At 51.2% G+C, this 14,417-nt stretch overlaps 1 protein-coding gene across 1 annotated transcript in view; it reads right to left on the minus strand.

Moving 5' to 3' along the window:
* Positions 1-272: 272 nt before the first annotated feature.
* Positions 273-14,417, minus strand: part of STX6 (syntaxin 6) — an 87,369-nt gene continuing 73,224 nt past the window's right edge. Inside the window, exons 3-9 of the mRNA XM_009275915.1 lie at positions 12,335-12,504; positions 11,633-11,727; positions 9,757-9,819; positions 7,426-7,548; positions 5,980-6,086; positions 4,251-4,345; positions 273-2,634 (exon numbers count right to left, since the gene is read on the minus strand). Of these exons, the coding sequence (XP_009274190.1) occupies positions 2,558-2,634; positions 4,251-4,345; positions 5,980-6,086; positions 7,426-7,548; positions 9,757-9,819; positions 11,633-11,727; positions 12,335-12,504 (730 nt within the window). The 3' untranslated portion in view covers positions 273-2,557. The remainder of the gene's footprint in view (positions 2,635-4,250; positions 4,346-5,979; positions 6,087-7,425; positions 7,549-9,756; positions 9,820-11,632; positions 11,728-12,334; positions 12,505-14,417) is intronic.

Genomic DNA, 14,417 nt, shown 5'->3' on the forward strand with positions numbered 1-14,417 from the left:
GGCCGTGCAGGGACAAACCTCTCTGGCAGGCGCTGAGGCCGGCAAACAGAAGAGGCACGGCAGCAATGGCTGCCCTCTGCATGGTGGTGCCCCCAGCATCAGGGCAGCAGCTGCCCGTGGCGCAGAGGGGACCCCAGAAACTGCAGCTGCCACTTATGCCTTAAAAGCCAGGAGGGCGATGCCCGGCAGATGCTGGCGGGAACTCTTCCTGCTACCCAGGCGCCTGGAGACCCCCCGCTTGTCCCCGAGCAAGGGTCACTGCGAGAACAACCTCTGATGTCTGCTGCGCCACGCTGGGCAGCAGCGATGCGTTTATTTAGTGTTAAAGGGAGGGGCACCACCAACAACAGAAGAAGCAAATGTACACAGGAGAAGGGACCGAAGAGTTTGGTGGCTTGCGGTGATGCCAGCAGCTGGGCCACCCTCCGGCAGTACGCCAGACTAATGAAGAAGCGGTCCCGCACAGAGCGCCGGGAGTCTTTCCTGGAGGATGCACAACCACGCCAAAAATAACGCGGGGATCGGAGGTGTACAAATACCGGCCGATGGCGAGCCCTGCCCCCTGGTCGGACTCACACTCTCGGGAACCTGCTCTTGGAGAGGTATTAAGCCCAAGGAGCCGCACAGACACTGCGATAGCCAGCCTTGGAAAGGAGACACCACGTATTTCTTGCAGTGTAACCAAAAGAAACGAGGTGCTCTGCAAGGATAAAGAGCAACTGCTGAAATAATTAGTGCGGGTTGGCACTAAGGGCATGTGTGCGTTAATGACGAGAACACCTGCCCAGGCGTTGCAAGGCAGCTTGGTCTTGCCCCCCTGGTCTGGTGCCCGGCTGCAGAAGGCACGGTGCTGCTGGCTGTCAGCACCCAACACCTGCAGGGGGGACGAGAGGGAGTCACGCAGCTGCTTGAAGGGAGCTACAAACCTGGTGGGGAGGAGTGTTCAGTCCGGGCTAAGCATCCCGGAGGTAAAGCCGTCTGGTGGTGAGCTTCCTGCTCGGGGAGGATGATTTTCGGGGGCGATTTGCAATTTCAGCAGAAGTCTTAGCGTCAGCACCAATTAATTTCCTCCCCCAGCCCCATCTGAGACCCAGATGGGAGGCGTAAGCCAGCCTGTCCTGAGTCTTTTGGCGTTTGCAACTTAAATATGGGAGCAGACTTTAGTAAGAAATCATTTTTGCTTTCCTGAAGGGTCACCCCATATCCTGCAATCGGTGTTTGCAGCACGAGACCCCTGTCTGTGTTCCTCCCCAGTGATACTGCCAGGGTGAGCTTTCTTCACATTTTGGTATCGACCACCTGGCTAACTCCTAATTCACTGTACGAGGGAGACAACTAGGCTATCCGACACTGCTGAGACAACTTGAGTGACCAACAACTCAAAGGTAACAAAAGGACTGGGAAGTAATACAGAAACATGACCTAGCTTTGAATCTCCTGCCTTTTGGTTGCTTACAACGGAGGTGTCCAAAAAATAGCAGTTGGGAAAAATTAAGACATCCTATTTACAAGTTCATATGCACTTAAAATACATAATTGAGCCCCATTCCTCTGACAATGCGTGTCATGCACCCGCAGAGAGAACGTGGCTCGAACGGTCATCAAAAAAATCTTTAAAGTTTTTTTTTTTCCTTAAAAAAAATAAGTTATTTTAGACCTGACAAATCACTTGCCAAAAGGAAGCAGCTGTTAAACAGAAGCAGTTACTCAGTTATACAAGGGCAAAGAAAGCATCAGTCAATGAGCTTTAGAGGCTTGTATAACGAAGGAGGCAATTTTGAAAGCTTTAAGAAACTCACTCTCTGGCTAACGGTGGTTTGCCAGCTTTCAGCGTGCATCAACCCAAGTTTAAAGCTCTGGGGTTTCTAATCGCACCTGGCCGGCCAGTGGCAGGACGCTACACCCTGCGGCTCACCTGCGTGTAAGCTTCTGCCAAGGGGTGGTGGATGGGAATGCTCTGCTGCACTCACCGTGGTAAGTTGGCGGCACGGAGCCGGCCCGTGGGAGGAAGGCAGCGTGGGGCAGGGGGAGCTCGGCCGGGGCTCCCCCCCCTCGTCGTGGCTGCGTGGGGTTTCACGCCACCGCTCCTCCCGGTAATGCTTTTGGCTGGCAAGCACCCGCGGGCTGGCGATGTGGTTTGTAATGCTCAGTGAATTAATTGAGACCTGCCCCCCGTCCCATCCTCCCCAGGGCTCGCTGCTCTGTGTCCACATCCAACCACAGGCGGCTCGGGACCGCTGCAACCGGCTCCTACCTGCACAGGGTGGAAGCGCAGGGGTCAAGTCCCCCTCCAGCTGCCTAGGTCCAGACCTGGAGCCCAGGTCCAGATCACACCGCACCGGGGGAGGAGGCAGCTCCAGTCCTCCACCCCCTCTCCCCGGGGCCAGATGAGACACTGGCGGAGCCAAGCCTCGGTCCTCAGAGGAGAATGGTGAGAGCTGGGTGCGGGTTTTCTTGCCGGGGATCTCTGTGGGCGGACGGAAATGGTGAGAGTTTCATTTCCCCGTGCTACAGGGGCAAGGGGGCGGGGAGGGGGCGTCCGAGGAAGTTCAGTCCATCACAGGACGAAAAACAGGATAAGCACCACCAGCAAGATGACGAAGAGGATGATAATTGCACACCACTGCCGTCGATCTGTAAGAAAAAGGAAGCATCAGTCTTCCTGCTTTAACTGAGAAGTAAAATCGTGGGAGAGCTTTTCTTCACTGTACTGCTAGGAGCCCAATTTAAGCTTAAAGAAGCCATAAAAAGCCAAAGCAGCAGCTCCTTTGGCAGCACGCCCCACTGCAGCCCACAGGGCAACAGCGTTTCTCCTCCAGGATACATCTGTATCAACCAAGTTCAAACAGATTTGATAAGCCGTTTCAAAACTATCAGGAGGAACAAGCAGAGAGCTGCTGTGTGTTGCTGCTCGTTCATGGAGTAACCTGTTTGCTAGAGGAACAAGAAGGGGTCTGGTGAAAGCTGCCCAAAAGAGCTCTGCCAGGAAGAGCTTGTGGCAGCTCCCCTTAGGAGAGTGCCAGGAATGAGGTTTCCCCTGGACGTCTTTACACCTCGCTGGCCCCGTGCATGCTCTGCAGAAGCTCAACGCTGTATTGCCTCTGAAAGCTGCTATCTGTCCATAGCCACGTCTGCAATGGCAGAGAGAAAGCCCCTGTGAGACGATGGTGCAGCAGTGGGGACAGGGCTGCTGCCACCCCCTAACTTCTGGGCACAGCAGCTACCCCGGGAAGAGCCCTCCTGGTCAGCCCCAGCACATGCGATGCCACGGATAGCAGAAATGCTCTTTCACAGCTCTCAGAAGCACTCTGCAATGATCGAAGCATTTTTCCCAGAGGAAAGGAGAGATACGCAAGGTTTGCCAGCTGCCACTGGGCTACGGGTGACCCAAAGTGCACTGTCAGCACTCCAAATGGTCTTTCTAGGGCCGTTATTTCCACAACCTCATAAATTCTTTGGCCAGCCTAATCCTGCAGAGCAGGAACACTGCTCCTCCTGACTCGCTGCTGCCTCCACAAGCTACCCAAGCACCCATGGGAGAGGGGTAACGGAGGAGGCAACCGCTGGGCACACCGCCAGCGCTCAGAGAGGCGAGCCGGCGGCGGGGGACTTCCCAGCAGGCACGCTGGGCTTCCTGTTTGCTCTGCCCGCAGCGCCCTGCCAGCCCACCAGCTTCAGGCACAGCCTTATAAGGACTTTTCTTATGGGTTCAGCCTTCCCCCGGCGCAGAAATCGCCTCTTTCCTCTGCCAGCTGAGATACATCTGACTGACAACAGGCCTGCGGGCTGGCAGGTGCCAGCGGCCCGAGGGCAGGTGGGATTTGGGAAGGGGCTTGCTGCAGGCAAGCGTTTGGTGCGGGGCAAGCCACACATAGTGGCGAGAGTTTTATGGCACCTTGAAAGCTTTTGTTCCACAGGCAGCCCAGGAAACTGCAGCAGAGCAGGAGGCTGCAGAGCTTCCCCTCCTACCATCTAGAGGGGGATTTTCCCACTGCAGCAGTAGCAGCATAAATAGAAAGGCATCTGTAAATAAAACAAAGGCAAAGGACAGGCTGCAGAGCAGTGTCTGGGCAGGAGCAGCTGCAGGGCTTGGAAGTCTTCCCCCTCTTTCAAGCACGGAGAGCTGCTGCCTCTACTCTGCTCAGGTCTGGGATGGCTGTCGGCAGGTGGGAGCACGTAGCGTCCCAGCCCAAAGATCCGAGGGCTTGCCTCTCCCTTTCCAGGACTGGATCCCATGTCCCAGGACCTACCGCTCGTCATGTGAGACACTTTGGCGAGCTTCTTCATGACATTATCAAGCCGTGAGTGAGTGCTGTCTAACTCGTGGGAGAAGTCGTCCAGCATCCTGGGGACAGAGAAGCATGGCACTCATCAGCAAGCAGCACATCCCTTTGGGGATTTCTCAGCGCGCTCACACACACTGATCAAAACACCGATGTGATTAGCGTATCACACCTTGGTGGAGAAACACAACGCGGCCTGGTCTCCTGAAAGTACCCAAGGCGGGGGAAAAAAACCTGCTGAAGCAGCAGCTCTGCTTTGGTGGAAAGTGGGAAACCATTTGGGACTCCTGTCGGACTGGTCCCCCCTGCGTGTTCGTGGCTGAGCTCTATGCACCCCTGCAAGGTGAGAAGTGGGGGTTTTCCTCCTTTTAAGAGGAAAGTCTCGTTTATAATCTGCGATGAGCAGAGACTGGTTAGATATATCTAGATGCCAGCTTGGACTTTAAATCTCTTTTCTTGTTCAGGGCTTGCAGTTGAAGCTAAAATCTTGTTCCAGTCATGTATCAAGCAGGAATGAGATTTGCAGTTGCTTTTAAGGTGCTTTTTAAGCTCTGCATGGAATTTACCCCTCTACTTCCTCCACACAGCGACAGTAACGAATCTGAAAGCCTTCCTGAAGCCGTGCTTTGTCAATGTCAAGAACCCATTTGATGAGAAACAAGCATGTCCAGAATTAAGGTACCAATCCAATTGTCTCCAGCCAGTGGGACTTTAACATATTTCAAAGGACAGTCTCCTTCGTCTGGAGTTCTAGGGCACCTGTTAAACCTTTACTCAGTGGGGAAAAAGAAAAAGTTGTAAAAAACTCATTGCAGTAGTTATCTGCTACTGTCTAGCAAGCACTGATGGCTTACGTGATGATCTGAAAATGGACACACCACACTAATCTGCTTCCACGACAGCAGAAGACTCTCACGCTGCAAGACTTCGTACAGGACGTGGGTTTAAAGTTCCTTCTCTCCATAAAAGAAGACAACACTTCACAAGGGACACAGCCCTCCAGTCGCTATCAGCCAAGGAGGGTTTTTAGGCATGAACCCTTCAAGCCTCTCTGGAAGTGGTAGCTGTTAGCCTGCACAACTGGAAACTTTATGCACTTGTTTGCAAAGGACATGCACTAGGAAAGAAATCTAATTTATATGTAAATGGGTGGATGCAAATTACTTTGTGAGCTACCCTTTAACCCTTTGCGTGGGTGAGGGATATTTTTAGCTTTAACTATGAATAGTAGCTCTGTGCGGCATGTTTCAGAGCGGCAAGGCAGAGCTGAGAACTCCCGGGTCAAGCAGTTATCCAGGGGCAGCAGAAAACCTTGTGGAGTGGGAAAGCACCCAGTCTCCCCATTACACAGCACCTCCCTCCCTCATCTGTTCGGTACTGCTGGCTGCCTGAAGCCAAGGAGTGTAACTCTGTGCCTTAGGGGGAGTGTTTAAAAAGAAGAAAGAAGGAAAGCTAAACTGGCAGCGAAGCCTGCCCTAGGTGCAGGCTTTCAAACAAATGAGACTGCAGTTGGATCCTTGCAGGCTGCAGTAAGAAATGCTTTCCACTGTCTAAAATCAAAGGCCGGCTAGGAGAGGCTGCCTGAAGGACTAGTAAATTCAAGGCCCTAACAGGGGCAGAGATATGCGTGCGAGGATCTCCAGCTGTGTTGCAGCCAGCCCCATACCAGGTTTTCGGCGCCACGTCTCACACTTACACTGCTTGCTCCTCCAGCTCCCCGCCAATGCGCTGGGACATGTTCTTCAGCACCCCGATGCTGCCAGAGACCAGCTCCAACTGCTCATCTTGCTGCTCCACAATCAACTGGGGCCAAAGAGAAGGGAAATGGGCAATTACAGGTCTGCCACCTCCTGCAGCTGGGTCAGAGCCAGCCAATCCGGTGGACAGATGCTCGCTGCTTGGCCAGCATCAGCTGCGGGGCCTGGGCACAGACCTAGGCCACCAGGAATGAGGACCATGTTCCTAAGAAATGCTGGAGAAGTGACAGCTGCAGGAAAGCCTCCCCAGCATGGCATCCCTGCGGCACAGCAGGCTCCAGTCTCCTGACATCCCTGCAAATCCAGCCTCAGCTCAGCCATGCCCCCTCCCTTCCCTGCTGCACCCACTGCTAAGGCGATTCTTGAAAGCCACAGGGGCTGGTCAACAAAACCTCTGCAAGCCCCCCTGCCCGCAGCAGGTACGGCAGCAAGCACCAGGGAGCCACGCTGATGCTGTGCCTGGGAAACGCAACCTGGAACATGCTGCACCTAACAAGGGGTTAATGCAAGTAAAAGGCTCTTGCAGCTTCTACAGCTAAAAATAGCAAGCCTGGCTCCGAATGTGCCAAAGGAATAGGTCTGCTGATGTTTTAAGTCATTTTCAGGGCACAGTCACGCTAAGGATTAGATTTACCCTAGTTACCTACTTCTGAATCTATTTATCTTCCTAGAGTCACTAGGTAAAACTTGTCTGAAAGCCGGGGTGGCATCACGGGTCAGGAGCTTTAGCAGAGTTTGCTGCCTCTGAGAAGCTGCCTGTTTAAAGGCCTGTGTTTGGGTGGGCTGCTGCACGGGGGTCTGCGTGCTGCCCAGGCACTTCTCCAGACGAACTCTCCCAGTCGTGCGGAAGCACCTCGCCAGGGGTTCTCGCAAAGCCCTCGCGCAGGCTTTCTCACGAATCTCATGTTGACAAAGGCAGGAAAAGGAAGCAGGCACGTGCTCCTGCTCCTAGCCTGTTCTGATGAAGATGCACACAAACAACAGCAACCATCAGCTCATTTTTTAACGAGGGGAAGCTGCGTAAGAGAAACGGGCTTTCTTCTGTTTGCAACATTTCTACTCTTCCAAGGATTTCAGCAATCCTCATAGTATTAAAGCTTAGCATGCTACAGCTTCCAGATCGTGTTGCTTGCCTTCTGTACAGAGCAGAAGTCCCAAGCCTCAGGGGTTAAAATCTCAGCTCCAAGATGTATCCAAAGCTGTGCTGTACGGGGAACACATGCACAGGTATATGCTGCAAGCAAAGAGCAGGGCTGTCAGGCTCCTGGATCCAGACCAGCCAAGGACTGGATTTTTTTTTGGCTCTCGCAGCCCGTACCTCATCCCCCCTCGGCACCCATTTGGCAAGCAAAGCCATTTAGTCCACATGGTGCCAGCTGCCTTACCTGTTGTTGAGCTTGCTGCTCCTCAATGAAGTGTGAATTTGCTAATTGCAGGTCCCGGTCCAGACGGCCGTATTTGTCAGGTCCAGAGCTCCAGCTCTGACTCCCACTTTCTCCCAGAAGTGCCTAAACAGATGCAGAGAGCCTTTAGCAACACCTTTGTGTCTGCTCACACCCCGTCTACAGGGTGTAGCGGGAAGGCGGACGAGGCAATACTCTTGTACACACGCATACAGCATCCTTTTCCTCCCGCTCTATTGCTACTCAGTCAGAGTGCTGTCACGAACTAAAACGATGCAATGCCAAAATGCCAGCCTGGGAAGTCTCTGCAGCCTGATATTGCAAATACACCTCTAGAGTATGACCGACAGACGGTATAAGCAGGAGGGCTCCACAGCACAAAGGACTAGCAAAGGTCCTCCAAAGAGCTGTATAGCTTGAACTGAACACTGTGCTACTAATGACAGGGGCTTAAGAGGGTCTGGATAAAGTACTTAACCAGTTGATCTGACAGTAAAACAGTGTTGTCAGTCATATAACCACAGCAGTGTTGTACGCTCATGTTCTTTGATTCAGGCTACCTGTTCCTCTGGCATACCGTTCAGTTGCCAGCATACAGATTACGCTTGCCACCTGCTCTACAACCTGAAGAGAGAAGGTTGTGCAAAGCCAGCAGAGACGTGGCTTTCCAGCTGATTAAGTCTGGTCCCTGGAAGGGGTATAACACGACCAACAGATGCTGGAGAATGAATGTGGCCCGCAGGTGAGGAGCTGCACCCTGCAGCACTACAAATGGGTTAGGGAGCCCACCAGCGTGGAGGCAAGGCCAACTCATAACAAGACCGTCTCGCAGCTTTTGGTCGTGGGCAGGAGGGGACGACCGAATATTTCTGAAGAACAGCAAGACAATGACCAGGCTGCTCTGGCAGGCTAAAAACGAGATGGTCTTTACAGTTCATCTGCCTTACAAGGTTCAAAGAGGGGTGAGGAAAGCTGATGGACGGACTGTGCAGAATGCCAGCAGGACATCTGGCTTTGCCCCAGAGACAATGAGCAAGCTCCTGGTTCTCTCCAGTTCGTGGCAAGCGCGGCTACCACTTATTTAATGTGGTGCACTAGTTTTGCTGCAGCTTCAATAGAAAGGTCTCTGCTTGCCAGCCTTAGCCTGTGAGGGTCAGGTCACCACCAGCCAGCCTCTCAGACACAGAGGCATGCTGGAAAAGCTGCTGCAGCCCAGCCCAGCACAAGCTTCACGGTCTGGAGGGAAGGCGAGGGGCTGGGGAAGGGAGAGGAAGACGGCAAGGGGAAGTCAGTTTTCCTGACCAGATGTCGCCGCGTGAGCTGGGCCATATGGTCTCCTGCAGCTAGCAGGAACTTTGCGCAAAGGAAAGCAGCAAAATGCAGAGACAGCTACAGACTTGTTTGAGCAAGGGTGTAAGGGACTTTGCTTCTTCAAGTGTTTGCCAAGCATGTCAATTAACCCCGTAAAAAGCTCAGGAATCAGCTCTGTGCTTCTCAGTAGCTTGTTGCAGTTTGTCATTTTTGCCACAAGTGGTAAGACTGATATCGCCAGATAAGTTAATTGTATGAAGTGCACACCAACTTTTACTGAGGCAGCTCTGGAAGTCAGCTCTGAGATCTCCTTACAGCCTCCCTGTCAGCCGGGGAGGAGCACAAGCTGCATCTATTTCTATTCCTTAGATTACAAGTGCAGACAACCTGAGACTCCTTGAGCTTCTTCCATCTTCTTACATGGCTAACTATTACGAGAGGCAGCTGTGTGAAAGGATATTGCAGCATCTTGGCTCCTAAATACAGCAGAGTGCAGGATTACATTCACTGACATGGATTCTGAGTCTGTTCCCCCCAAGGAGGAGGGAGATTCCCCTTTCCACAAGATGATGCAACACTGAGAGTTGTATACAACCAGATCTGAAGACAGACAGATGGCGAGTGCTGACTTACTGCTTTGAGAGACAGGCTTGGAAGAGGGTGGCAGCAATGCGCCTGCAGGAACCAGCTCTCTCAGGTTAGCAAAACGGACACGGTTTAAACACACAGCTTTGCTGCAGCATGCAAGCCCCTTCCCAGAACAAAGGTTTTTAAGGGGATGAACTACAGACAGGATATATATTGTAATTACAGCTTTTACGCAGTTTTGATCAATGCTATACGCTCTACCTTACGATGTGGGGCCTCGGAGTAAGTGGAAATGGAAGTTTCACCCAACACATACCTTAAGACAACAGCTGCTAGAGCTGATAAATCCTCCTCACTCCTTAAAGTACCAAACAGCCACTGGATTCACTTAACTTGCCCGTTTCTCGTTCTCACCTGCCTGTTTTTTCTTTCAGCCAGTGCTTGCATGGAGGAGTTTGACATCTGATCCTTCATTTCCTGTTTGTTCAATGAAAGAAGAAGTATGTGAGCATTGGATTTGAGGTGACAGGCAGTTTCAGGGTGCTACAGGGCTGTCTATACCCAGCAAGGTTTCTTTAGGGGGAGTGAGGGAAGGGAGATTTTCTTTGAAAATGTACAGTTTTGAAGGGTCTGGAAGGATATTGTAGAAAGCTTCTTCGTAGGTCATCTAATTAGTTTTACTAATACTAGAATCAATGACAATGGGATATTTTGAAAATATTTCTTATTTACTACTCATTTTGCTCCACTACAGCCAGAAACACTTTGATTTGTATAATATTAAATGAATGTTCCCATTGACGGACTGTAAGGAATAGTCACGTTCTTCAAGGTCTTGGAAGCCTGTAACCCCCTGTACTTTATTCCCAGTTGCATCTGGTTTTATATTGCATAGGATGAGATAGATTTCCTATCCTGTGGCCATCCTTTCTGACTGTGCCTACATTTTCTCTTTTATCAATCAAGTTTTGCTGTTGAGTTCTTGTAGAAGATCGCTAGCCACAGAAGACTCCCCATCACAACGTAAAGTAGTCTAGTTTTTATACAGTAGACTAGCAAGTAGTCAATATGATCTAGCAGAGGTTGATCCACCAGCACAGTTCTGACGTTGCCAAAACATTTAGGTATGTTTGACTGTTCAGAGATGTGTAATATATCACCTAAGAGCACCAGATCCCACTGGGTTGCTTCTCACTGGCTAATGCACATGCTGCTGTGCATCACGAATTCCCCCCCGGAAACTGGAAGTCAGTTGCATAATGCAACTAATGAATTTCATTTAACAGTAAGAGATGCTGCTCCAAAACCCATTAGCCAGCAGTTTTCAGCCAGGAAAAGAGGACCATAGAGCGGGCTTGCCTGATCTTGCTCATTTGGGAGTGGACTACACCGAGGGCAAGGCAGCGAGCACATGCCTGCTACCTGGGGCCAGCGCGGTTTCGGGATCAGTTCCCGGGCAGCAAGCCTTAGGAACTGCATCCAGACCACAGGACTGCAGGTAGGGTAACAAGCTTGCTGCCAGCCACAGCAATGCATTTCATGAAGCAGGAACATCAGAGTGGTGAGGGGCAGCAGAAACTAACCTATGCTCAGTGTAGTTATTAATAGGGAGAAAACTTCCTAACTAGCAGCTTGTTACCAGGCAGTGAAGCTTTTGGGAAGATGTTTCTTCTCTATTTATTACCACCAAGTTGTTGAAATCCTCCTTTTGCTTCTGAAGTGTGAGCTTAAACTAAAAAAAAAAAAAAAAAAAAAAATCTTCCTCGAGTTAAAAATAAATCTAGTGGTTGTTTGGACTATTTTGTAGCGGTAGGAAGTTGCAGTCACCACGTCAATAAAGCTAGGCTTTAACCAGCTGTCAGTGTTCAAAGTGGACTCTCTGTTTTTGAAAACTAGCACTACAAAAGCACAGGACAGTCACGATTTCCTTCAACTCTGAAGGGAGGCTCCAGCCTCCCCTGCATCGCAGCGGGGTCTTTACTCTTCCTCCCCAGTTACTATAGGTTCCCAGACTTGCTGTTGCAAGAGAGGTGTGAAGACTTAAAGCGGCAGCAGCAGAAAAGGAGGGTATGCTATGGGGCACCTGCACCCCAGCAGCCCCAAACCCATCTGGGGCAGCCCCAGGAGGGAGTGCATGGGGAAGAGAAGGAAGCCTGAGAGAGAGCAGGTAGCAGGTTTATTCTCTGCTCTCCAGTTCAGCACAGAAATGGCCACAAGCTTTCCTTTTTTTAACCACCTAATCACTCCCCCTGCCTTCCCCACGCTCCCACCCCAAGCCCACGTTCCTTACCCTGACCACCTGCCGCGTGCTCGTGATGAAGGCTTTCCTGATACCCAGCTCCGTTGCATCGAGGTTGAATTTCCGTGGGTTTGCCTCAACAATGCGTAAGCAGTGAGTCAAGGAGTCCCCGTTAGCAGTGTTGGGTACGCACACAAATACACAAACCCCGAGCGTGCTGCAGCGGGGGTCTACCAAGTGGCTACTGCGCTGTGCCTTTTCCCAAAATTTGATTAGCAAAGTACGAAACACTGGAGGAAAAAACAGGCATGGCAGGAACATACTGTGCAGTACATGCACCAGTGTGAGGTTTCTCTCTTGCATTTTTTTTTGGTTCTCTGATGTGGCAGAGTGCTTTTAGGAGTGTTCAGATGAACACAAGGGAAGAGGAGTATTTCTGGAAGCCAGCCTAGAGTATGACTGACTACACAGAAATCCAAATTCATACAACACAATATGCTTTCTAGAACAAAGCATCTTAGAATATACCTTGTCAAAAGGAAAACAAAAAGGCAAAAGGAAAATCCTTTTGCTGAACACATTTGCCTTAATTTCTCATTTGCAGTTTGAGAAAAGCTGACGTAAATGCAAAATTCAATCCTAAATAGTCCTGATTTCTGCAAAAAGTAACTACTGGCAAGCACTGGTACTCGGCTATTTAGTACAACTCGGGAACCACACGCCCCTACCTCCAAAGGACCACAGAAAGGATATTAATTGTTTCATCCAAGTCTTCTAGGTCCCACTCAATGCTCCGCAGGTTGTTCCTGAGCTCATTAGTGGTCCAGTCAATTTCTTCTCTTGTGGCGATGGAGGGATCTTGCAAGAGCTCCGTCCACCTCTGGAAGAGCCCCTGGGCAGTGTTCACGGCTTTCTGCACCTCCCTGCAGCCGGGGTGATTAAAGAGAGGTGAAGGGATTATCATCAGTTGCTCTGCAGCAGTCACGCCAGGACAGCCCCATGTCCCGCTGAGCGGGGAAGCACAGCTTTCACCCAAACATCTTTCCTTCAAACAATTTTTAGTTTATTTTGTAAAATAAGGATTTGCCCTACCTACTGGACAATCCCATCTCTTGTTGCAGCTCAAAGTGCTGAGCAGCAACAACTTACAGGTCAGCTATTAATGAAGGGACCTATTTCTTTAGGGGAGGTTTCTGTCGAGTGTCACACAGGCAAGCCAGGGCAGAGTGTCTGAACAAGGCAGCTCTTTGGCAATTAATGTTTTGCATTCCTCTCAACAGCTTTGCTCTGAAGACTCTTGACTACCTATGTAAGATACCCCAAGGGCACACAGAATTACAGGAACTGTCCCCACAATACAGCCAGGCAGACTGTTGAGTGCAGCACTGTTTATTTTAATTCAGCATTTAAAAAATACACAGTTCTACTACGCTGGCTTAGGGAACAGAAGTCTTTTCTGCTGCTCTAAGCTTTTTGGAGACGAGTGCATTCACAGCACGGCAAGGCAGGCTTTGCTGACAGCAGTGAATGCTACTTTGATGGTTTGGGGCAAGTGGGTCTGTAAGTTCAGGTCACGGCCCATCAGTGTCATTATCTGTATTTACAAACTCTGCAGTCCTGAGCTGTGAACTGGTCCCCCAGATTCATGGGGAGCCGGGACGAGGGATGCAGACAAGACCAGACTTTGCTGGTGTGAAAGGGGCCACCACGAGCCCAAGAGCTTGCACACGGCATCCACATAAGATGCAGGTGTTTATCCCCAGTGAAGGAAAGCAGGTTATCAGCAGGGGAAGCCCAGGATGGATGAACTGAGCCTGCACCCTGCAGGGGTGCCAAGACTGCAGCTCTCTTTACGTTACACCATGGCCTGAAGTACTCAACTTTGCTGTCTAAGCTGCAGTCTCTTGGCACCCTGACGCATGTCCCTCCTCTTCTCGCACACCTATGGCTCCGAGTCTGCCACATCTAGTGCCCTAAAGTCAGCAGCCCACACTGAGCATCTGGCAAGCTTCATTCCTTCCACTACTTGCTAGCAGAGGTTCTGGGTTTGGTTTTTTTTTCATCCAAGCATACTTGGGGAAGTACCCACAAGCAGGAATTTAAAGCAGAGCTGGATGTCCTCTGATGGGAGGAGTTACAAACACCAGGAAAGCAAACTAAATGCAACGCTGGTGATTCCACCACCACCAGCCCCTTCCACCCGAACCTGCCAGGTAATAATTAATGCTGAGAGCAGCAGCAGCACATCCCCTCTCCCCTCCCAGCCCTTCCCTGCAAGGCACGGGAACCTCTCCGGAAAGTTTGACAGGATGTTTGCTCCCCACCCATGGCAACTCGTATTTTTTCCCCTTAGCACCAGTTCAACCTGGCAGAGTGATTCACTTTCCCTGGCTGCACCAGCATCCCTTCCCACACCTCTTGCGCGCGCATGGCTTTCCCCACCGCTCCCCTACAAGCACCTCTGCTGCTCCTGAGTGGTGCTCCATTGCGATGTGGGACAGGCGACTGGCCCGCAGCTGAAGCTGGCCCCAGGGTGGTTTTTAGACTAAGGTGCTTTCACTGTATTAATTACAATTTTCCTTTCCTCCTGCCTCGACCACCTTTGGTTTGTGTTTGCCTTTGTTCAGGCTCTTCTCCACTTGCTTCCTTTCACGGCCACCGTCCATGCTGCAGTTTCTTTCCCAGCTTGGTCCCTGCTCCTCTCCATCTTTCCGCCTGGACACCACGGCCCTGGCTTCTTGGGGATGCCACCCACGAGCCAGCCAGCCCTGCTCTGCCTGCTGTAGGGCGACATTTCCCAAGCCACTGCCACCTCGCTCCGACGGCGGGGGCACAC

Source organism: Aptenodytes forsteri, unplaced genomic scaffold (assembly GCF_000699145.1).
Source record: "Aptenodytes forsteri isolate BGI_AS27 unplaced genomic scaffold, ASM69914v1 Scaffold289, whole genome shotgun sequence".
In the NCBI taxonomy this organism is placed as follows: Eukaryota; Metazoa; Chordata; class Aves; order Sphenisciformes; family Spheniscidae; genus Aptenodytes; species Aptenodytes forsteri.